Genomic DNA, 25368 nt, shown 5'->3' on the forward strand with positions numbered 1-25368 from the left:
CTGTCTAGCTAGAGACACAAAGAGTAACAAGAAAACATTCTACAAATACATTAGATGCAAGAGAAAGACCAAGAACAGGGTATGCCCATTGCTCAATAAAGAGGGAGAAACAATAACAGAAAATGTGGAAATGGCAGAGGTACTTAACCACTTCTTTGTTTTGGTTTTCACCAAGAAGGTTGGTGGTGACTGGATGCCTAATTTAGTGAATGCTAGCAGAAATGGGGTAGGTTTAGAAATTAAAATAGGAAAAGAACAAGTTAAAAATCGTTTAGAGAAGTTAGATGTTTTCAAGCCACCAGGACCTGATGAAATGTATCCTAAAATACTAAAGGAGCTGATAGAGGAGATATCTAAGCCATTAGCTATCATCTTTGAAAAGTCATGAAAGACGGCAGAGATTCCAGAAGACTGGAAAAGGGCAAATATAGCCCTTCTATAAAAAGGGAAATAAGAACAACCCAGGAAACTACAGACTAGTTAGCTTAACTTCTGTGCCAAGAAAGATAATGAAGCAAATAATTAAGGAATTCATCTGCAAACATCTGAAAGATAATATGGTGATAGGTAACATCCACCATAGATTTGTAAAGAACAAATCATGTCAAACCAACCTAATAGCTTTCTATGGTAAGATAACAAGTATTGTGGATAAGGGGGAAGCGATAGAGGTGGTATACATAGAGTTTAGTAAAGCATTTGATACAGTCTCACATGTCCTTCTTATCAATAAACTAGGGAAATGCATCCTAGATGGGGCTACTATAAGGTGTGTGCATATCTGGCTGGATAACCATTCTCAGAGAGTAGTTATTAATGATTCAGAGTCATGCTAGAAGGGCATAACAAGTGGGGTTCCACAGGGGTTAGTTTGCAAATGCTTTGGAGGATAGGGTCGTAACTCAAAATGATCTGGACAAACTGGGAAAATGGTCTTAGGAAAATAGGATGAAGTTTAATAAGAAGGAATGCAAAGTACTCCACTTAGGAAGGAACAATGAGTTTCGCGTATACAAAATGGGAAGTGACTTTCTAGGAAGCAGTACTGCAGAAAGGGATTTAAGGGTCAGAGTGGACCACAAGATAAATGAGTCAACCGTGTGACACTATTGAGGGGAGAGGGAGAGCAAAACATGATTGTGCGATGCATTAACAGGAGTTTTGTAAAAAAGATTTGATGACCTCTCAAGGTCCCTTCCAGTTCTAGTTTTCTGTGATTCTCTATGTGCCTCAAATGATACATAACCAGGCTGAAATTCAGAAACCTACACAGAGTTTCTGTTGTTCTGCACAGGAAAAATTCAGTAGATGTTAACACCTTTCCCGTTCCACAGAGGACATTCAGGTTCACCTTGTTTCTGTTTCCCTCTAGTTGCAAAACTTCTGACTAAACTTCACAAGACAAAGTGTCCATATAAATACAACAGGTTTGGCTGAGTTACAGACTGTTCAAAATCACCATTTCCCATCTGTGTTTTGCTTACAAACAGCTTGTTCCTGGATTGGGGTAAAAATTCTGAACATTACAACGCTGTGTGTACTGGCTTACTTCAATATGCCACAAACAGTGCGCTTCTTGACAAGACACAATCAACACAAATCCTCACCCCGTGAACCAGGAGACACTTATTTTACTGACTAGTGTTAATAGTTCTGTGTCCTTTGCAACCCTTATTCTTGAGCAAAGTCTACCTTGCTCAAAAGTTATACATGCTGGAGATATAACTCAATTCTCAGTTGTTTAGCCAGGCTGCCTCGGAAGGCATCTGTCAAATCTAAGCACTCCACACTATACAGCCTATAAAATGTGCTTTCTCGTGAATGTGTAATCCACTATTTCAGTTTGTTCCTCACCTTCAGGTGCTGGTGCGCAATGGATAATAATCTATTTCTGCTGCCAGCTGTTATAGTTAATCCTTTAGGCTACGTCTACACTGGCCCCTTTTCCGGAAGGGGCATGTTAATTTCAGCTATCGTAATAGGGAAATCCGCGGGGGATTTAAATATCCCCCGCGGCATTTAAATAAAAATGTCCGCCGCTTTTTTCCGGCTTTTAGATAAGCCGGAAAAGAGCGTCTACACTGGCCCCGATCCTCCGGAAAAAGCGCCCTTTTCCGGAGGATCTTATTCCTTCAAAGTAGGAATAAGATCCTCCGGAAAAGGGCGCTTTTTCCGGAGGATCGGGGCCAGTGTAGATGCTCTTTTCCGGCTTTTCTAAAAGCCGGAAAAAAGCGGCGGACATTTTTATTTAAATGCCGCGGGGGATATTTAAATCCCCCGCGGATTTCCCTATTACGATAGCTGAAATTAACATGCCCCTTCCGGAAAAGGGGCCAGTGTAGACGTAGCCTTAGTATTATAGAGGCCATAGTGTTGAATATTCAGAAGTCAAACCCTACTGATGATAGAGAGGCCATTACATTTGCACATAACAGAATTCATGTTCTTTGAAGAAAATCCTAATAAATTACATACAAAAAACTATACTGAAAGAATTGTATGTTTGGAAGGCCCTGAACTTTAGGAAATGCACAAATTGAGATTGCCCTAGCAATGTTAATTCTATCTCATTTATATACATTATGATATAGGCTTTAATTACAGTATTACATTATTTTTTTCATATACTGTCTGCCTCATTCAATGCACAAGAAGTTTGGTAGTCAGAGAATGAATCCGGATATGTGCAGTGAGTGAGGCTCTTTGTATGTAGGAACTTCTGCTTCATTTGTTGCTGAAGTTGGCAAGTGTGTGGTGAATGAGGCAGAAGATTGCAGAAAGAGAAAATATTTTCAAAGCTAAAGCAGTTAAATGCCTTCCTGGGGAATGGGAAATGGGGAATTGGATTCTATCTCAGACTCTGCCATAGATTTCCTATGTTATGTGGGCAGCTATCTCAAACCATACTTTTCACAGGTGACATTTAACTGTTATATTGTGAGTGCTCAGTTTTAGACACCTGGAACCTGGTTTTAGAAGAGCTGAGTATTCACAATTGCACTTCAATTCTCTCAGAGCATTTGAGACTCGGTCTCTCTTGCAGAAAGATTATGTGTTCAGAAAGAATGAGCTTAGCGTAAGGCTTGGCATCAGGAAATTCCTGAATTTGAATCCTGGCTCTTCCGCTGATTTACTGTGGGGCACGTCACTTTGAGTTTCTCTTTATCTATCGGTAAGATGTGGTAACAATACTTACCCAGCTACTCAAGGCAGCTGACGGTCATGCTAGGCCCCTGAGCAAGGGTCGGGAGAGAATAGGCAGTTCCACACTCCCGGAAGGGACAGGATCTTAGGCAGAAGGGTCAGGGCCAAAGGCAGCTAGCCCTCAGCGCTGCAAGGCCCCTCCTGTCCCTCCCAGTGCCGCCTGGAGCACCTCCCCCGGCAGTCCTAAGAGCCACCCAGAGCATGCCATGTGGCATTCTGGTGGCAATTTAAAAGGCTTGGGGCTCTGAGTGCCACTGCTGCTGCTGCAGTATTGGCAGCAGCAGCCGGGAGCCTCAGGATCCTTTGAATTGCTGGGTCCTGGGTCAGTTGCCCTCTTTGCTCTCCCCTCCAGTCAGCAGGCTTGCACCTACTTCATGAGTATAGGGAGGATTTATTAATATCTGCACGGTCTTTTAAATATAATAATGATAAGGACTCTGCAAAATCAGGCCTTAATTGCCTCAGTTTATGCAGCCAATTAAAGGTACTCAGAGTTAGTTGATATTTTTGTACTTAGTGTAATTTTAGCTGTCGGTCCCAAGATATTCAGTCACTTCAGAATACACGTGAAGAAGAGGGCTATGTGGCTCAGAACCTTGTCTCTCTCACCAGCATGCCTCTCTCCAGGATATTACCTCACCCACCTTGATATTTTTGCCCTTTTGCTCTTAATCTACCTGTCTTAGTCTCTGAGAGAGCCCTGACTACCACATGGATGTTAAGGAAATAAATTCTTTAATATATGTTACACCCAGATAGCATAGTAATGAGCCATAGAAAAGCTAATGAGGCGAGTATTAATTCCATATTTACTGCAGGATTTGGATATGGTATGATAAGTATAAAGAAAAATACTGAACAAGTTCCTTGTTCAGTTCAGCAGCCTTTTCCAGATGGGGACCCATTTTGACAATTCAGGAAGACTTGGTGACCCAAGGTAATTAAAAAATCAGGGGGAAGAAGGAGGCAGAGCCACCTGGAGAGACACTTGGCGACCCTTTTGAAATGTAATGGCGACCTATTTTTGGGTTGCCACTCATAGGTTGGGAAACCCTGAGCTAGACCAACCTACTGTCCAATCAGAAATCAGTATCCTTAGCCTGATTTAATTAATTCCTGAGTTAATTTCCTAAGAGGAAGAGAATAACTACAGAATCTAGTTGAAAAGAACTTTTCTAGACTGAGATTTGTGTGAGATGGAGGAATCCTATTGAGAGACGAAGTAGACAGAATCATACTGTGTAATAGTGGACATTTTGAGGAGTTTAATAAAAGGGATAATTTTGTCTAATTTTGTGTCCAATATTTTTTAGGTACAAGCCTATGCAGAAAGTGGATGGGGTTGCAGATGGTTTCACAGGAAGTGGTCAGCAGACAGGCACATCTGTTGAGCAAACTGTAATTGCCCAAAGTCAACATCATCAACAGTTTTTGGGTATGTGATTGTACATTATTTTGGTATACAAATAAAAATAACCATCTGCTATCACCACGAATGCCAAGTCATACTAGTACCATATATCTTTCTAGCCTTAGGGTATCCCAGTAAAGCTGTAATTCATATTGGGCCACCCAGAGTTTATATAAAGAAACTACATGGTCTACATCATGAAGCTTATGCAACATTTCATATCCTCATGTATTTAAGAAGAAAAGTTGTTCAAAATCCATATTTGCACATATTGCAACACAATTTGCTGTAGGTATCATGCACTAAATTTACAAAGTCAGACTTAAAACTGATGCTTTAATATTTCTGTTCATAGCCATTATATGCTTCACTCCTAAATGTGTATGTAAAATGGGGTTGCATTCATGCTTGCAGTTGCAATGTAGCCATTACTGTTTGGAAATAGGGCCATGTATGCTGTATTTTTTACATAGAGGTGTGTTTCTGTACCCCAAAATATGTATGCAGTGTATTGAAAGGACACATTAGATGTGAATTAAAGTCCATTAAATTCCAAATGTAAATACTGCATAATCTGACAAACATGCTACTAAATGTACTAAAACTGTCCAATAATGTAAAATAAAACCTAATCAATATGAATAAGCTATATACTGACATTTTATTTTATTTTATTTTGTGATTTACTGAAAATATCTTGGAGACTGAAATACCTTAATACTTGCCTTTGATGTGCAGATATGAAGGATATACAAAAAATAATGTTGGCATTTTATATATCATAGTATAATATATCTTCTTAAAAAATAGTCAGTTTGGTTAAAATTTTGTGTTGGTAATTTTTTGTTGCTACTTATAAAAAATAAGAAAGCCTTTGTTCTTCAGGTACTATGACCTCTTAGAATTTATTTCTTTGTATCTTCTTAAACATTTTCCTAATTAAACTGTAATTGGCACCATCCACAATAGCTTTCTTCCATTATGTTGTCATGGAAACAGATGCATCTCGAGTACTTCCAGAGTTTGGAGAAGTTGAAATACCTTCTTTGCCAGATGGTACAACATTTGAGGATATCAAATCTCTGCAGAGTCTTTATAGAGAGCACTGTGAGGTAAGAAGGATGTATTCAGTATACACCGTTTGATCTTTGATTCTTTCACTAGATGTCAAACACTTCCAAGACAGTATGACAGTAGAGAACATATTAGCCTGAGAGTGTCTGACTTATCTAAACAGCAGTTTGCTTATTCAATTCTAAGGAAAATTTTATAGTAAGATTTTTTTGGAGTCTCTTGTTTTCTAAGAATAGCCAATATTAATTTATTTTATAAAATATTGAGAATGAAAATTAGTTTGTTGTTGATTTTGACATTTCTGTCAGATTAAAGACACTAGATTTCAGACTTTTCATATATCTTGGTTTAGTTGTAGAAATATAAATCTGATTAAATCATTTCTATTTTTACATTAAGAAACAATGTTTTCAAATATTAAAAAACAAATTTATTGAGTTGAGAGCTTTAAGCCACTTTTGTCTTAATGTTTCTGTGTCTATTACAACTATTTCAAATAGCGATGTGAAATGGAAAAGTTATATGAACTCTCGGTGCAGAAATAGCCAGGGCAATTATATTTTGTCTCCCTTGATGTTTTTAGCTATTTTAAAAGTTTTGCTTCTGTGTATTCATCAAATATGTTTATTTCGGACAGACCTTCTCTTTTTTTGCCTTATATCCACTTATACTTGGATTAGTTTATATTTCTGCACATACTGGATATATAATCTGATTATTGGTTAAATTAGAAACATGGATTTGACTACTATTGCACCTAATATACAAAATGTAGCCACCATATAAATGATGTCGTAACATTCCCTGCTAATAAGAATGTAAGTAGAAGACAATCTGCACTTGCTTTTATTTTTTTTTTCAGGCAATATTGGATGTTGTAGTGAATCTTCAGTTTAGCCTGATAGAAAAATTGTGGCAAACTTTCTGGCGCTATTCTCCTTCCACTCAAACTGATGGCACTACTATTAGTGAACCGAGGTCAGTAAATGTTTTTGCTGTTTGTTATCATTTCATTGCATATGTCAACTCAGATAGGTTTTCAGTTAGTATGTAAAACTCTAATTCTAACTTGATATAACAAATTTACTAAATGTATGCTGTCTAAAATGTTTGTTTACACTAACTAGTGTTTATCACAAATTGCCTTTTTGAAATGATTGAATATGTATCTTACCATTTTGTTTGGCATTGATGACTATAGTAGAGGTATCTTTTCATAATGTTGTATTCAATCTTTTTAAGATGAAAGGGCCATTTTTATTGTACTTCTGCATAAGTTATGTGCTGCAGCAGAAATTTGGAGGCCATTTGTCAATTTCATATAACATACGGTACAGCAGTGCTGTGGGGTGTGGCTTTTTTAATTAAAGTATTTGAAGTCCATTGTTTTTCAATATGCATGTATATGCATTTTCATTTATTCATTTGATACATTTGTTCACACCAGCAATCTGAGTGAAATAGAAAGTCGACTTCCGAAAGCAAAGCTGATTACTCTGTGCAAAAATGAGTCTATTCTGAAATGGATGTGTAACTGTGACCATGTGATGTACCAGGCTTTGGTGGAGATTCTCATTCCTGACGTCCTTAGACCTATTCCTAGTAAGTTGAACACAGATGACGTCTTGTAAGGATTTTTTTTTTTTTATTTTGGTCTGGTGATCTTATACCTGCAGTACCTCCCAGGAAATCTTTGGGAATGATTTTGAAGGCTACAGGAATAGTAAATGTGGTTGTTCTTAATTTTATAGAGTAGAAAGGAAGTAGTTGGTGCAGGTATTGTATTTTAAGAAAAAAAGTGATTGATGATTTCACCGCATTTGTAAGAAAATAGAAAGAAGCTTCCAGAGGTTTGCAGGCTACATTTTTCTAAAAAATATGCTTTTGTCATTATATATTTTTTATTTTGTTATACTTCAGTATCAAAAACTTTGTCCCTTTGTACTCTCACAAGATGGACTCTGGCTCAGACCTGTAGTGTGCTGAAGTCCATTGATATTAATCAGAGTCTTTCCAATTACTTCACTAGGTTTTGGATTAAGATTTATATTAGCCTTTGAATAGCTCATAATAATTATGTATATGTTGTAAACTTCCATTTCTGGACAACTAAGCAGTTGTTGATTATAGAGTGTTTCTAAGTCAGTAGGTTATTTAATTTTAATCTTACATTTTACCAAGATTAAAATTAAATAACCTACTGACTTAGAAACACTCTATAATCAACAACTGCTTAGTTGTCCAGAAATGGAAGTTTACAACATATATATATAAAAAATGGTTTAGTGCAACATCATACATATTTAGCCTTATTTGTTTTTCCAGTCTACCATATTTTTAGTTCTATAAATGACATGATAGATTCAGTGACTGATTGTGCCAGGCAATACTTTGGCCAGGCAACTGTTATCAAATTATTTTACTCAGGAGTACAGCTTTCTTTTCAAAGTGAAAATTATTGGAATCCATAATTGCTCAGGCAATGCATTTTATGGGTGCTTTTGATAGAAAACAAATTCACGTTAGTTTTCAGCAAAGTTGAATTCCTTTTAAAATATTTATTAGGTCATATACATCATGCCAAATTTTACAAATATACCTTCCATTAACAATAATAATTAATGATATTGTACAGATAAAATCCATACAACTGCATATGCATTGTGTTCACTTCATGAACCAAACAGTAGTCACTTCATAGTTAAACTGGATTAATATTTAAAGGAGATAGTGCCTCAGATAGCCTTGTAACTAAAAAAGCTATTTTCTGCTGGTGCAATATAACTGCTACTAATGATTCTAGTTATTACAGATTGGTCAGAAAAAAATAACACCTACACTTTTGTAAGAACATGCTATGCTACTGACCTTCACTTATTAATGAAACAGAGTGGAATAGTGCTATATACAAGTACATTACTTCTGGTACGAGAAATGTTGGCTTTGTGAATATGAAAATGTAAATGCCAACCGTATACTATTTTTTGTTAAGTTTTATAGTTTAAAAAGGCAAAGAGTAAGATATTGGTGGATTTCAGTTGTATTTTATCCTTTTATCAATAAAGTAGAAAAGTAAAGAAGAAATGTTGAATATCTTTTTTAAATATAGAGATTAAATAGGCAACCTTTGGCTACACATTTCAACTAATTGGCTTTGATCTATGTTTATGGTAGAGTTTATTTTTCTGTTTAATCTAAATAGGTGGAGTCTTATTTTCAAGTGAATTCAGTCCACCTTAAACAAATATCCAAAACAATTTCAATTAAAGTTCACAAATTGAATTGAGGTTTGAATAAAGGAGAAAAGAGCAATTAAAATAATCTTCTATTCCAGCCACACAAAGTAGTTTCTGATTTTTTTTTTAAAAAAAAATACTATATGGATTTCAAAAATGGGTGCACATGCATGCCATGTGCTGGAGCCAGAACAGTTTTGTGGTAATAGTATCTATTGACTTGCATGTGTGTCTTGCATTGTACACTTGCTTGCATCTGAGGCCATGCAGATCAACGCTGCTCCAGTTCTCTCTCTCAGCCACATGGTAAGAATTAGAATGCCTTTTCCGCTGTGCTCTTAGACTTGCATAAAAGAACTGCTTGTCCATTTTTTTCAGTGTATATAGTGCACACAGTGGTAGGTAGTGGTTTGTAAGACTCATATATAGGATCCCTGAAGGATGACTTCCCTTGTCAGGGACACTGCTCCCCAACAATGTTCCCACTAATCTTTTCCATCCATTAGTGGAATAAATTTTATATGAATTGAGGCATGTGTGAATATGCACCACCAGTAGAAACACAAAACCTAGCTGGCATTTGAATTTCTGGTATTTATATCTCTCATGAGCAGCTGCACAAGCGCACAGCTTACAGGGCACACTGCCCCCCACCCTCTTCTGGAGATTATGCCCTGGTGAGTTAGTTTCAAAAGCCATGCCTTGTTTCTGTGCTCCTTTTCTGTGAGAAATGAGCACCAACTTAACCATTCCCTTCCAAACTTGAGAAACTAGAGAACTTTGCCTCTATTCATTTCTAATGTAGTAGGCCATGCACCCATCTGTACAGTCTGATCCAGGATCCCCTGGTTCTTCCTACATTTAAAAGGCAGAGGCACAGTGGGGAACCTGTGGTGAGCAAGATACTCAGGCAGCAAGGGTTGGGAAGCAACTAGTTGCTTACATCCCTACAAAGTGATGAGTTCTTCCACTTTCTCAAGCAATTCTGTGCCACTATCTATATTCACTTACACCCAGACCCTGAATTGCAGGCAGCAGAGCTTGTCCTTTCATCTTGCCCCCACACTTCCTTCCAACCCTACCAACAACAACAGGAGCCATCCCAAGGTCATTAGTGCTGTCAGAAATCCCATTTCTCTTCTATCCCTTGTATCGCACCTCTGGTAATCTTTGGGGGGGGGGGCATTTTGCCTGTTGGCTCACAATTGGGACAAGATCACCACAGACCACTCAGTACTGGACATCATTCATTGGGGGTACTCTCTAGAATTCTTTTCACCCGGAGCATTCAACCAGAGAGAGAATGCTTAAACAGATCTGTTCTGCTCCCCTGATTCATCCTAAACTCTTCACGTGGTGGATTGACCTGTCCAAAGACTTAGTCAGCACCCTGATTACACCTCCCCCTTCCTGCATCACTGTCACTACAGAGGCTTCCCTCACTGGACTGTCACATGGCCCAGGGCCTTTGGACACTGAGAGGGGCGAGGGATACACATCAACATCCTGGAACTGAGAGTTGCCTATCAAGCATTCTTCCCCCTCACATTACATTCAACTGCTGTCCTACAACCTGGTGACAGGCAAGGAGGTGCCAGGTCTCTCTCTTTGCAAAGACCATCCAAATCCGGAACTGGTGCCTCAAGCATGATGTGATGCTACAGGCAACACATCTTCCAGGTGTCAGCAACTCCCTAGCAAACACATTCAGCAGGTCTTTCTATGCAAACTGAATGGGAACTGCACAATCCCATGTGATTTTCTGTCTTCCACTGGTGGGACACCCTGAACTAGGACCTCTCTGTAACCAGTGAAAACTGAAAACTCTGCTTCTCCTATTCCAAATGGGCATTGGGGCTGGACTCACAGAACAAATCCCTTCTCCTGCCCTAGATCAACCAAGTCCACTATCTCTTTCTGTCCATTCCCCTACGCCAACAAGTTCTGCACAAGATTCAGTGGGATTAAGTGAAAGTCATATTGAAAGTTCCCGTTTGTCCTTGCCAGTACAGATTCACGGACCTCCTTTCTCTCTCCGCTTCCACCTCCACCCCAATCTGACTATACACCTATCCAGATTTCCTGTCACAGGCGCGGGGAGGACTCTGACACTCCACTTGGGTACACTGCCACCATTATCCACTATATTCCATATCATGCCTATTCTCTTAGGCCACAGCATTCAATTTAAACTGTAGGCCCTCACCCAATCCTCTGTCAGAGTCCACATGGTAGCTCTCAGTGCCTTCCTCCCTCTATTAGACTCATCCAACCACCATTGGCTTGCTCAAAATTTTGCTCAATGCCTTTCGTCCTCTTAGGACTTGAATATTACTCTCTTTCTGTTATCACTAAACCATTGAAATAACCCCTCACAATCTGCTGTTTTGCCCACCTCTCCACAAAAATGGTTTTGGTAGCCATTTCCTCAGTGAGATTCCTTAGCAAATTGGCAGCCCATAACTGCTACCCTCCAACCATTTTCCGTAAAGATAAAGTTTCCTTGTGCCTGAATCCCAAATGTATCCTTGAGATGGTTTCTGCATTCCACCTCTACAGAGCATCCCCCTTTCCACCTTCTACTCCAAACCTCCCAAAAATGCTAAAACATTATTCTCTTAACATCTACCGGGCACTTGCCATTTACCTCCAATGCACCCATACCTTCTGTGCTTCACCAATACTTTTTATTGCAATTGCTGAAGATTGCAAGGGCCAAAATCCTCTCCCTTGCAGTGCATTTCCAAATGGCATTCCTGTTGCATTGCAGAATGTTACACACACTCTCACACATAATTAACCGCGCCTCCTGCAGTAACATCTCACTCCATGTGGATGCATGCCTCCAAATTGGCCTGCCTTGGAGATATACCTTGGCAGAACATTTGCAGGCAGCCATGTGGTATTCTTTCCATACTTTACCACTCACTGTGCCATCATCCCTAAAACTGTGGTGCATGTGGCAGTTCATGTTATCTTACAGACTATAACTTTTTGTGAGTCCTCTCACACACCTCCACACTGCGTACTGCTCGCTAATCACCCATGTTTGGAATCCATATAGGGACCATCACTTGAAGAAAGAGAAGAAGAGGCGGAGGTTAGTCACTGTAACTAGAGGTTCTTTGAGATGTATGGTCCTTATTTGGATTCCAATGTCCAGTCTTCATCTCCTCTGCTGCAGACTCCATTGGTTGCTGGTAAGAGGGATACTAGAGTGTTGCTGAACCATGTGGCCTCATACAGTCTCATATACGAACATGTGGATGATGCACTACATATCTGTGGATACTACTTCTATAAAATCATTTTGGCTCCGGTGCATGACACACATGCACACCCATGTGACAGCCAAAATAGGAACCACACATCTCAAAGAAGCTCTAGTTATAAGTAACCTCTTTCTTTCTGACTGGGCACCTGGAAGGTCAACTACAGCTGGTCCAAAAATATAGGGGGGAAATGATTGTGGACATTCTAAAAGCATATTCATGCCACTATTTTTCATAAGCTAATTTTTAATTTTTTTCTTCCAAATTTTCAATCTTTGATTCTGAAAACATTTTGCTATATAAACAGAGAGAGAAATAATTACTAAGAAAACAGAAACAAACAGTTTTGAAGAGACATCAACAAGTTAGATTTTTGTATTGAAGATTCTGTGGAACATATCCAAAAAAATGAAAACCTAATTTCGAAATTTTAAAAAAGCCAAATTTCAGAAATAAAAAGTTTATTTAAAAAAATCTATCAGCTTCAACCCTAACATATGTGGAGAGTTTTCCTATCCCAAAACTCTAGGAGGGGGGACCAAAGCTGTTGAGAGCCTCTGCCCTGAAATGCTTTTTTGCTCATTGAGGTAAAGGGAATGATATGACAGTTGTGGGAAAAGAGAGTTCTTTGCAATCCCTTTGCAAAGGAGAGGAAAGCCAATCTCAGCTTCTTATGGGGTTCGCTGTTAAAGGATAATGAAGTTGTATTGAATATATCTCCCTGTGCTTCTGCAAGTTCTTGCCAGGGCAAATACTGGAGACCTTGTTGTCATGATACCTGCAGATAAGAATCCAAATCAAGTTGTTTGAAGGTTCCCCATCACTTTTAACTACTAGGTTCTGTTGCTATAGCGGCAGAGGTAATGAATGTTATGTTCAAAATCCCCTTTAAATATAGAACTAAAATTTGTTTTAAGTTGCAGCGATTACCGTTCTAGCTATTTTATATTATCAGGAATGGAAACCCAGCATTCTTTTATTCTTTGTCTTGGTCTCTTCCATTAGCATTCTGTTAACTATGGTATCTATATTTGTTAAACACCTGAATTTTGCCTATGACATCACCATCAATAATCTTTACAATCCTGGAAATGTTACAGAAGATGAGCACTTTTAGATCTGAAATCAGCATTAGCTGGCACAATACTAATGGAATAAACAATGCTACTCCCCATGACATTTTCTGCAACACCTTTTTTTTTTTTGTAATTGACAGCAGCACTTCATAGTTTATAACAAATCAAAAACTGTATGCAAGATCACCATATCATTCTCTAGATTAGTTTTCTTGTGCGATAGCCAAATCATCACCAATAATGGGTCAATGAATGCAGTCTTTAAGGTCTTTTGTAGTTAACAATCACCGCTTCAGAAAAAAATAAAATGTTTTCAGTTCCTCTCTACAATAGGTCTTAGGAAGTAAAGGCTGACACACATTTAGGTAGCGTGCATTCAATTGTGTGAAATGAAGAGGGCACAGAATTTGTTTTGGATTTAAAATGAGAATCCTCCTTCTGAGGACTTTAGAAATTCATAGTTATTCTACACAATTTTTATCTTAAATAATCTATTTTATATACATAAAAGAAACTTCCTCCTCTGAAAGTTAGCATGTCTCTTACTATCATCTATTTCTCTTTTTCTTCATAACAAAAGACATTCTGTCAAGATGATGTTCATTTCCTTTTTCATCACATTTGTTTTAAAAGTAGATTAGAGATACTTTGCTCTGAAAGACAAGTATGTGAAAGAGATATTTTACTATATGGCTACGTCTAGACTGGCATGATTTTCCGCAAATGCTTTTAAAGGAAAAGTTTTTCCATTAAAAGCATTTGCGGAAAAGAGCGTCTAGATTGGCACAGATGCTTTTCCGCAAAAGCACTTTTTGCGGAAAAGTGTCCATTCCAATCGAGACGCGGTTTTGCGCAAGAAAGCCCCGATCGCCATTTTCACCATCGGGGCTTTTTTGCGCAAAACAGTTTCTAGCTGTCTACACTGGCCCGCTTGCGCAAAAGCATTTGCGCAAGAGGGCTTTTTTCTAAGTGGGAGCAGCATAGTATTTGAGCAAGAACACTGACAGTCTTACATTAGATCGTCAGTGTTCTTGCGCAATTTCAAGCGGTCAGTGTAGACAGCTGGCAAGTTTTTCTGCAAAAGCAGCTTCTTTTGCGGAAAAACTTGCCAGTCTAGACGCAGTCTATATGTTGTACAGTGTTTGTCCATGAAAAGGCTCGTTTTGCCTTGGACCAGCAGTTTGCAAACCGGACTCTGTGAACCCTTGCGAGTTCACAAGGGAACCCCAGCGTGTCTGAAAGTCATGTCTGGAGCTGCTGGCTCCACTGATCATCCCTTCCTCCCTTCCAGTGCCTCCTGCATGCCATGGAACAGCTCTTCAGCAGTGTGCAGGAGTTTCTGGGATGAAGGAGGAGGAGCAGAAGAAGTGGGGGCTAGGGATGGTAGGAGTGGGGCTTTAGTGGAAAAGGTGGAGTGGGGGTGGGGTCTTAGGCAGAGTGGGGGTTGAGCACTCTTGGGACAAATTGGAAGTCAGCTTAGGGGTGGGAGTCTGTAAAAAAAAAAATGTAAATCAAAATGGAGGTCCTTGGGTTGCTAAACTGCTTTAGAACCACTGTCTTAAACAACTAAATATATTTAACCCAGTAAGTACAGGATGACAAATACTGTATTGAAGAAACCTTATACTGTAAAACTCTTGGTTACATAAATTTAATGCACAACTAATTAATAAGTGTACAGAAATAAATTTGCATAGAAACAGAAGTATGCTAAGTATTTTACAAATAATGGGGAAAAAAGAAAACTCATGAAAAAGCCTATTCTTGTATGACTAACAGCCCAGTTTTATAATATCACAAGGCTCAGACTTTACCAGGTTCACCCATCACTAGTTCCCACTGTATAGTTGAAAACAAAATAATATCCTAGGAAGAAAAATATTTTTTTTTTAAATTGTAATAGCTATCAATAACATTTATTACTTTAAAAACACACAACTTTAAGAAAGGGAATCATCAATTGCTTAAGTTGTAAGTCGTTTTTCGAATAATGTGGCTTTTCTTTGCAACTAATTCTTACTCTACCCGAGAGAGAGAATTTTATAAACAGACCCAATCAATACTTAGTTATAGGCATTTTCATTGTTTCACTTACATGTCATGCAAAATCGTTTCAAGACAATTCAATTGCGTTTCCCTCTTTCAAACTTTTTTACACCATTATTACAGCTGCAATGTTCATCATAAGTCATTTGAAACTTGTATAGCTTTCCTTTCTCTTTTATGTGACACTATTTTGTTAGAGCTATATATTACATCTGAGAGAGCAAGTGAGAGGTAAGGAAGAGTGAGGTTTTACTTACTGTGGAGCAGTTCCTGTTTTCTTTTCCAAGTGTAGCTCCCTCAGCACACATTTCCCTTCCATCCCCCTTCATGAACTAGAACTTTTTCTCACTTGAGAAATGCAGGTTAGTGTCCATCTCTTCCTTTATAGAAGGGAATATGATGTCACAGGCTCATCGACAGGGCTATAAAATTTCTCTCGAATCACCTGTGTGGACCACTCATCAGTGCTGAGGGAGCTGTACTGGGAAAGGGAAACAGAGACTTCTCCATGGTAAGAATAACCCCACTTTCTATCAGTTATGTATGTTATATTTTGCTCATTGGTACTGCCTTTGAGCACTGCATCATATGTTTTATTCTTAAAAACTGGAATAAACAGTGTAATAGTGAGGGTGCAGCGCAATATGGGCTAATTTGAGAAAATTGTACTTTTGTAATGATTACAATTTTCGGCAGCCTCTCTCTACCAGAGAAGAAGAGGCACTTAATTGCACTGGAAGGTTGAAAATTAATGATGTAAAGTTTCTAGAGAATTCTGGTTGTTTCACTAAATACAAAACAGCAGTTACAGTGGTTAATATCCCGTCAGTACTCACCACTGGTGTTTTGTTGCTTAGGCCATAGACATTTGAAAGCTTCTTAGATATAGAGGTCAATTTAGCTTGCAAAATAAAATAATTTTTTGCACATTGTATATGTGAATGAAAAATTTTGAACCTAGACAAGAAACTTGTGTATATGTAAAAACAGCAGATCTCTTCAGTGTAAAATATTAAAGTATAGCAGAAATGAAGGTTTCAGTAAAGGCTCTTCTTTTCATTCTGTTTTTATTCTTTACTGTTTAGGTGCCTTGACCCAAGCCATTCGCAATTTTGCAAAAAGCCTTGAAGGTTGGCTTTCCAATGCCATGAACAATATTCCACAGAGAATGATACAAACCAAGGTAAAATTAAGTAACCATTTAGTTTTGAATGAAAATTGCATTTCTTAATGGTAAGCCTGAATTATATTAATAACAATAGTAAAAATAATAGCATTTTGACAGTTACAACAAATGCTATTCTGTTTGTTTTGTTTGCTGAAATTCTTTAAAAGAAAAAACTTATTTTATCTGTAATTTTAAATGCTATGATTCACACATGAAATGGCTCACACAAAATGAATATAACATTGAATATCAACTAATCAAGGGGCAATTTGATCCAAAAATAATATAAGAGTATTATTTGAGAAATTGTATTTCTTCATAGGTTGCCGCTGTAAGTGCCTTTGCCCAGACTCTGCGAAGATACACATCTCTTAATCACCTGGCTCAGGCAGCTCGTGCCGTGCTTCAGAACACTTCTCAAATCAACCAGATGCTCAATGACCTCAATCGTGTGGATTTTGCAAATGTCCAGGTAAACTGTAGCTTTACAAAATAGAGTAAATTAAATGTTTTCCCCAGAACTCTAACCATAGTATTAGCTCACATATTTCCATCCAGAACATTTTGCTGAGATGTAAACTGAGTGCTGAGATTTAAACTGAGTACGTCTATCCAAATCCAAAAGTTTACACTACTGTTCCCTGGAAAAGAGCACGGATGGGCAACCTAGGCTAGCAAGTGGGCTATATGAGTAGCTCTCCTTTGTCTCAGTGGTCCACAAGATTGTCATAACCAAGCTAGTCTCCCTGAATAGGATGTTCTGCTAATTGCGTTTGCGTACCTAGAATTTGCAGTGTGTCCGGATTAAGCAGTGTTTGATTGGATGCAGAGGGAGCCAAGGGGGCTGACCACCTGGCTAGGCCTCTGGGAAAGGGGTGGGGGGTGGGACAGCTCTGTACTTCTGGAAAGGGCGTGGCCTTGAGCAGAAGGGGTGTGGCTGTGGGGCAGCCAGCCCTCAGGACTGTCTGGAATGCCCCATACTGCAGGCCCCATCACTCCTCAGGCTGCTCTGAGAGTAGCCCAGAGCACCACATGGCACTTTAGCAGAGATTTAAAAGGCCTGGGACTCTGGCTATTGCTGCCACAGTAGCAGCAGCCAGTGGTCCTGGGCCCTTGTGAATTGTCAGGGCCCCTTCCGCCCACACCCCTTATCGGTGGTGGGCCTGGAGGGAGCACACAGAGTTCAGTCAATGTAGTGGACAACCGGCAGGCATCTCATTTTCACTTTAGTAATACTTGTAGGAAAAAGCCTAAAAGGACGGAAACCTGTGGAATCTGGGAACCTAGTATATGAGCGAAAGTAAACAAAATGTCTGTCACACCCAGAACCCCAGTGGGCCACATGTGGGTTGCAGTTAGCCCTGCACACCACTACATGAGAGCCTCTTCCTCTTGATTTTTTCTGATCCAATCCAAAGTGTTCTGCTGACTTTTATTTAGTGGAGATGCAAATTAATCCAGATTTTAAATTTTTTTAGAACTTATGCTTTATCTATGATGAGGTCTAAGGAAAGAGGTGTGGTCTTCTGGGTATATCTAATAGCATAGGGCCAGCATCCTTTCAGAAGTGGTGTGTTGAGATTTACCTCATTCATTTCTATTTACGGGTCAGCGTGCCGGTGATACATTTTAAAGTCCTACTTACGGTAGCTTCATTAATAAATAAATTAAGATGCAGATATTACCATTTAATGTGATCTTTGGCCTTGCTTTGCCTTGCTGAGTTCTCTGATCTCGGGCTCGTAGTTGGATACTTTAAGCAGCACACGAGCCTCTGAGTCAGGGTTCAGCAATCTATAGCACGCCCGAGCAGCCACCCTCCAATACCACTGTAGGCCTGTCCCATCTCCAACCCGCCAGCCCATGCCTTCAAACCCCCCTCCACCACCACCACCACAATCCAGCTGCTGGCATCCTCAACACCTTCCTCCCCCCGCCCCGGGCAGCAACCTGCCCACCCACAGCTTCAACACCGCCCATCCCCAACCCGCCCAGCCATGGCTTCAACATGCCACGACAGCAACCCACCTGTCCGCCATATGTTCTCAGCCCAAAACGCCAGCGGCAGCCACCCCACAATGTGACCTCTGCCCCAGTGGTAGCTGGCCCCCAACATAGCCCTGGCCGCTAGAATGGCTGCCTGAGCAGCCACCTCCTAATTTGGTCCCGAGCCATCTCCGTCCCCACCAGCGGGAGCAGCCATGACACTCACTTTCCAGGAGTAGAAGGAAAGTTAAGTGCTGCTGCAGAGGTGGGTGAGCTTAGATTAGAATTTTTGTGCATTGCTGTGCAAACTTGCATGCAAAGGGAACACTGGCGCAGGCTTCTGGCTTCACGGGGGAGGAGAGGCTGGGCTGAGTTCCTGTCTCGTGTGCCAGTGAAAATCGGCAGTGGCATGTGTGCTGTAGGTTGTCGACGCCTTGTAATAGTACCTAACTATGCTGCAGTATTTCTAGTGAGGGTATCCTAATCACATTTTTAAAACATTTAAAAGTAATATATTTACCAGCTATAGTCAGAGTATGTTTCAGATTATGTATTATATTAAAATTTGATTCCAGATTGTCCATAAATACAGTGTATATTGCATAATTAATTTGAATTAGTTTTGTTTGCCTATCAACCACGGCTTATTACTCTCTGCACAAATACTCCTCTGCTCTCTGACATGCTACCACTATACTACCTACAACTCCACCAACTCCTGAAATTTTCGTTAAAAAAATTAGGAAGGACTAGCATTAATTACATTTCATATGAAAATATTTTAGTATTGCACTCTATTCATTTCTATTTTTCGCCAGCATTCTTTCTTTAGGTAGTTTATTTAAAGCTTATTTTCATATTTGGTTTATTTTTGTCCATCTTTTTGTTAGAGTACGATGGGGGCGGGTGTTAAAAATAAAAATGGTTTCGTTAGTGTGAGTGAAAAGAGATGGTCATCATCACCATTCAGCTGATTTTTTAATCTTTCATGATAATCTTCCATTTATTCATAGGCTTCACGTAATGATGTTAATTGAGGATATGTTCTCTATTGTAATAGGAGCAGGCTTCCTGGGTATGCCAGTGTGATGACAACATGGTTCAAAGACTAGAAACAGACTTCAAGATGACTCTTCAGCAGCAGAGCACTCTGGAGCAGTGGGCTGCCTGGCTCGATAATGTAATGATGCAAGCATTGAAACCATATGAAGGAAGACCCAGCTTTCCTAAAGCAGCACGGCAATTTCTGCTAAAGTGGTCTTTCTACAGGTAGGATTTGAAATTTTTCTCAGGTGTTTTCATTGTATTTCATATTTGGCTGTTTGTGTGCTTTCTCACTCACGAAGATTTAAATAACATTGAAGAAAATAAGATCAAACCATAGAGCGCTCATCCTTAAAGATCCGATAGCACTTATCAAAAATGTAGGGTTATATTAACATCAAATTCAAAGCCAGAATGCAACTCAGTGTTTGATAAGCAATCCTCATGAACTATTTCAGAAGCACTGTGCAAGTGCAAACAAGCAAAATTTGGTCCTAAGTTTGTAACATGATCAGGAATTCTTTGGGATGAAACATCATATCACTGTATTTTTATTAATATTTATTAAAATATTATGTATTTTACTTTTGTTTCATTTTGAAGACCAACTTTTTTTAAAATATGAAAAAACATCATGCTAAAAGTAGATATTCTATGTTTGCTTCTGTTGTTCAAAGAAGAATTGGTAAATAAAGTATATTCTTTGTATGTCATGTTTACATATAACATGGCCATGTATTTATGTAATTTTTTTCTGTCTCTATAAAATACATTGACAGAACATTTCTAATTTTTTTAAAGATGATCCATTCTAGTATCCGTTTCATGACTCTTTAATATTAATGTTGTGGGGTTTTTCAAAGAAAATCTCCAATTGAACATACAATGGTGCACCTTATTGGCACAACTTATGTGACCAGGTTTGAAAATTATCAATGAGAAATCTGTGCAAATTTGTTGTAGTTTTGGCACCAGTGATTGTATAGCTGAAAAGCATATTTTCTTCTATATTTTCAGATCTTTGTTTAAATTAGAATGATAATACAATGTTTTTAGCCTATACCAATGTATTGAAAGGTGCGCATGCATAAAGAAACACACTTTTGAAAATCTGACCCCTAGATTCTAGGAGAGTGGTCTCTCAGATGGTGATTTCCGAGAAAGGGGAAGTTGTTCACTTGTACAGTGACATCTCTGAAAATAGCATAATGTAAAAATTCACCTACTATAGCTAACTTTTGAGAAATGTTTGGGATGGGTTTATGCTGAAATAATTCATATTTGCAAAACTAGGTATGGTATATAAATTCTGGAGTATTCAGGCAAATAATATTTTCTGATATCTTTCCTTTGAATTGCACACTGAAAACCCTCTAACTCAAGAGTTTTGTGTCTGTGGATAATGTTAACTGCAGAAATTTGTCTTAGAGTTAAGCCTTCATAAGGATAAGGCATGTAATTGTAAATATGGGGTAACTTTAATACTTATTTATAATTAAATAAATAATCTTTTCATTTTTAAACAGCTCAATGGTTATTCGAGACTTAACCTTACGCAGTGCTGCTAGTTTTGGCTCTTTTCATCTGATCCGCCTGCTTTATGATGAGTACATGTTTTACTTAGTAGAGCATCGTGTTGCTCAGGCAACGGGAGAAACACCTATAGCAGTTATGGGAGAGGTAAGATAATATGCAAGAGACTTGATTTAGGGATGAATTTTGAAAATGTGGGAAGGCTTGAATAATATAAATTCTGTAGGCATAAGGTCTGTACTTGGTTCAAAACAGACCAACATTTTCATACTTGGGTGCCACGTTTAAACAACTAAAGAGGTTGCCTGGTTTGCAGAATTATTGAGCTCTTATAACTCAGTACTCTATAAGAATTGCAAAAGAAATTCTTTTTATAGAATTTGGAAATTCTTCTATTCAGTGATCTGTTAGTAGAAAGTAAATATTAATGTCCTTAAACATCTGCATAATAAACTGAATAGCTGAAATAAATCATTTGGATTAGATGTAAATGTCTCAGAGTAGAGATGTGAAAGGTTAACTGGTAAGCATCACCTTTAATAGTGATGGCACTGAGTTCCCAGCCGGGCTGGAGTGGCCCTCTTGCCCGCTCCCCCTTTAATTGGTTAACCAATTAAATGGAATTTTACATCCCTATCTCAGATCCCCGGTATGCAAACACTTACATATTCTTGGTTTTATACACAACTAGTCTTTTTGGCCTCAGTGATAGTAGTCATGCATATAAAACCCATGCATAAGTAAATGGTAGCTAGATTGGGACCCATATGGTTAGCGGGTGGCTAATCTAATTGATACATAGTGGGTTTTATACCATAGAATTATTATGCTATGTCCTATTATATTATTAAGTCAACTTACAACTTCAGTTGATATCATACAGCCTTCCCTCAAGGTTTATTTAATATTATTATTAAATGTTATCCATGGATGTTATACTTTAATAAAGGTTGGGGGAGTGCCACATACTGTCAGTTTAATTTGTAGTGTTTTACATTTGTAGTGCAGTGTAATGTGGCATGACACAATTTAGAAAATAAATCATTTTTCTGAATAGCCACCTGCTAAATATTCATATATCAGTATCTGATATTGGCTTTTTTAATTGCAGAGTTTCCTCATTATAATGTGTGTATGTTAAGGAATATATGAAAATGTTGAGTTGCTATAGTTCTGTCTTTTTAGTTGAAATAGAATTTGCCAGCTGTAAGGGTTTAGCATGAGGGTTTCAATAATGGTCTAGTATAAACAGAGGATTTTAAAACTTTTATAGATCAAAGAACAACCAGTTTTTTGGAGGGAGTGGCTAACCATTTTTTTGTTTATGACTTATGTATCTCTTCACTTTCTGATTTTGGATGAAATAGCAAAAGGAAGATTATTCTTTTTGTATTTTGGACCGTAATGAAGCATAGTAGTACTAGAAATATACTATATAAATGTATATTGTTCTCACCTGAGATGTATAGGTCAGATTTTGTTCTGCAGTTTCTCATTCAGAAGAGAGATGGAACAGGAGGATTGTTTTCCATTTGGTCTGGGTGGCTGGTAGGCAATGTTGCCTTGAGTTAGTTTGCATAAATCAGTTAACTACCAGAATAGGATACACCTGATGTAAACCCCTGACTGTTTGGCCACACTGAAAGAAAGATAAGAGGCAAAGGACGTGATTTGATTAGACTGCAGCTTTATTCACTCAAAGTATCTGGAAATATCCAGCAGTAAAATTGTATAGTGTAGCTCATCATCATTTTCCATATGATGATCCCATTCTAGAATCCAGTCACGTGCATGAGGTAAAAAGGGCTAAAAAAGGAATGGGACTCAGCTTCCTGCTGTACCAGGTGTAGGAACCCCCAAATCCTTTTCCTTAGCTCATTTAAGAAATGTTTTCTTCAAATCCTTTTCCAATCCATTTAATCTGATAACTGTATCCCTTCAGTAATAAGTACCTGCACTGGACATCTGCCACAAGGAGGCACTAGCAGGTTACATTGTCAGTTTCCCACATATCCTATGCCCGGTTCCCAGATATTTGCTGATTCCTTCCTTAATATTAAGACAAAAATAATGTGCTGTCAGATAGGTGTAACTCATCCTTCCCAAATAACTGTGGTACCCAATAGGGTACTTGTTCTGTTCATTCCCTTTGGCGCACTTGGGATTGGCCACTGTTGGAAGACAGGATACTGACCTATATAGACCTTTCGTCTGACCCATTATGGCTATTCTTATATATGTCCTGAATGTGCCACCAACTCTCAACCTGGTGTAGCTGCTTTTCTGCTCTTACCTGCTCCATCTGGGTAAACATATCCCTTGGGCTATGTCTAGACTGCAAGCCTCTTTCGAAAGAGAGCGTCTAGACTGCACGTGGAACTTTCGAAAAAGCAAGCCGCTTTTTTGAAAGAAAGCTCCCAGTGAGTCTGGATGCTCTCTTTCTAAAAAGCCTGTTTGCTTTCAAGAACGCCTTTTTTCGAAAGAGCACTTTCGAAAAAAGGCGTTCTTCCTCGTGGAATTAGGTTTACCGCTGTCGAAAGAAAAGCCGCGTTCTTTCGATTTAATTTCGAAAGAACGCGGCTGCAGTCTAGACGCAGGTGAAGTTTTTTCGAAAAAAGGCTACTTTTTTCGAAAAAACCCCTGAGTCTGGACACAGCCTTGTACTGCCCATTGTAACCCCCTTTCTTCAAGCCAGAGGGACAAGGATTCACCATAATTGTGGTGAGCACACTTGTATTCGTTTAGTGCATCTACAGTAGGTATGTGCACCAGTGTTACTGCATTAATGATGTAGTGATATGAATGCAATTTTCTCTTTTACAGACAAAGTGTTCAGAGGAAATTTTGTGGAAGCTTTTTGTGAAAATATTGGCAGTACATGAGTCACCCACAATAGTTTCTGAACTTTATAACACAGGGAAACCTTACTCAAAGAGTTTATACTCAAAAACAGGCAAAAATGTCAGATAAGTGTTAGTATTTTTACTTCAGTTTTTAACTTGTTTCACCATTTTCAGAATTATTCAAATTAAAGTGGGCCAATAAAAAAAAATTTTTTTCTTGCTGTTTTTGCACCTCTGCAGCAGTTATTTGAGTGTAACATTTTGAATAAAATTGGTGAGTTCAATTGCAAATCATTTTCTAATTACACAGTAAGAAGGATGGAATACAACACCATTTTGTTTGTTTAAATAGGACATGTAGTACTGATTTTAATACTAGCCAAAACTATTTTATTATTTTGCAGTTTGGTGACTTAAATGCTGTTTCCCCTGGAAATATGGATAAAGGTAAGTGCTGAATCTCTTTAACATATAACTCTTTATAGAACTAGTATTATCTGGAGCAAATATAGTAGAGCAGAGCCTAAAACTGTATTGTGATAGTCTTCTGAATTAGTATTCTATAATATCTACAGCAGTGGTATTCAAATGTCAGGCACTGGATCTCATTGCTGTAAGGTAATGAGTGAGGGTGCTACGGGTAGGCTTCCTGCCTGTTCTGGCACAGCAGACTGTGCTGTGCCCCAGAAGCGGCCAGCAGTAGGCCCAGCTCCCAGGTGAGGACAGGGGACAGAAGAGCGCACAGGGCTTCGTGCACTGCGCCTGGTCTGAGCACTAGCTCTGCACTCTCATTGGCTAGAACCTGCAGCATAGTCTGTGGTGCCGGGACAGGCAGGAAGCCTGCCTTAGCACCCCTTCTGCAATGCTGACCAGAAGCCGCTCAAGGTAAGCCTCTCCTGCCACACCCCTGCCCCATCCCCATAGCAGAAGCTTTCATCCTCAGCCCTGCCCCAGCACCTACACTTTAGTCAAATTATGTTGGGTTGTGGACATCAGCAATTTTTTTAAACTGGGTCATGAGAAAAAAAAGTTGGGAAACTATTGATCTACAATAAGTTTCAGTATACAATAATTAGAGGATGCTGTAGATACGGCCTCTAATATGAAAATCTTTTGAGAAAACGTATTGTTTATACATTAGCAGGCATTCAGAATCCTCCCCCCTTCCCAAAAAAAACCCCTATTTATATGCTTGTGAGTGGCTCTATACACATTTCTGTATAGGTAATCCATATGAGTTTTCTCTGAGTAAGGATTGTAGAATCAGGTCCATTGTTTTTCATGCACTTTGCCAAATAACTGACTTTTAAAATAGTGATTATAACAGGGAGCAGGTAAAATTCTAGGTCCTCTATGTACAGCTTAGGACTTGAATCAGCAAATCTTGTCTGTGTTCTCTCCCACTGGCTTGCTATGTGATCTTGGGCTTCACTTAGCTTCTTTTTACCTCAGTTCATGTTAAATTCTGCTGGTGA

The 25368-nt window shown here is 38.8% G+C and overlaps 1 protein-coding gene across 17 annotated transcripts in view; it reads left to right on the forward strand.

The window, feature by feature from the left end:
• The window catches only part of RFX3 (regulatory factor X3), a 249452-nt gene that overhangs the window by 209765 nt on the left and 14319 nt on the right, over positions 1-25368 (forward strand). For all 17 annotated transcript variants that reach the window (XM_025181558.2, XM_025181555.2, XM_075931653.1 and 14 more), the window contains 9 exons: positions 4518-4639; positions 5615-5727; positions 6552-6667; positions 7137-7291; positions 16405-16502; positions 16810-16959; positions 19534-19742; positions 21044-21197; positions 24298-24340. In XM_025181558.2, the coding sequence (XP_025037343.1) occupies positions 4518-4639; positions 5615-5727; positions 6552-6667; positions 7137-7291; positions 16405-16502; positions 16810-16959; positions 19534-19742; positions 21044-21197; positions 24298-24340 (1160 nt within the window). The remainder of the gene's footprint in view (positions 1-4517; positions 4640-5614; positions 5728-6551; positions 6668-7136; positions 7292-16404; positions 16503-16809; positions 16960-19533; positions 19743-21043; positions 21198-24297; positions 24341-25368) is intronic.

This window comes from Pelodiscus sinensis, chromosome 6, assembly GCF_049634645.1.
Source record: "Pelodiscus sinensis isolate JC-2024 chromosome 6, ASM4963464v1, whole genome shotgun sequence".
Classification (NCBI taxonomy): domain Eukaryota; kingdom Metazoa; phylum Chordata; order Testudines; family Trionychidae; genus Pelodiscus; species Pelodiscus sinensis.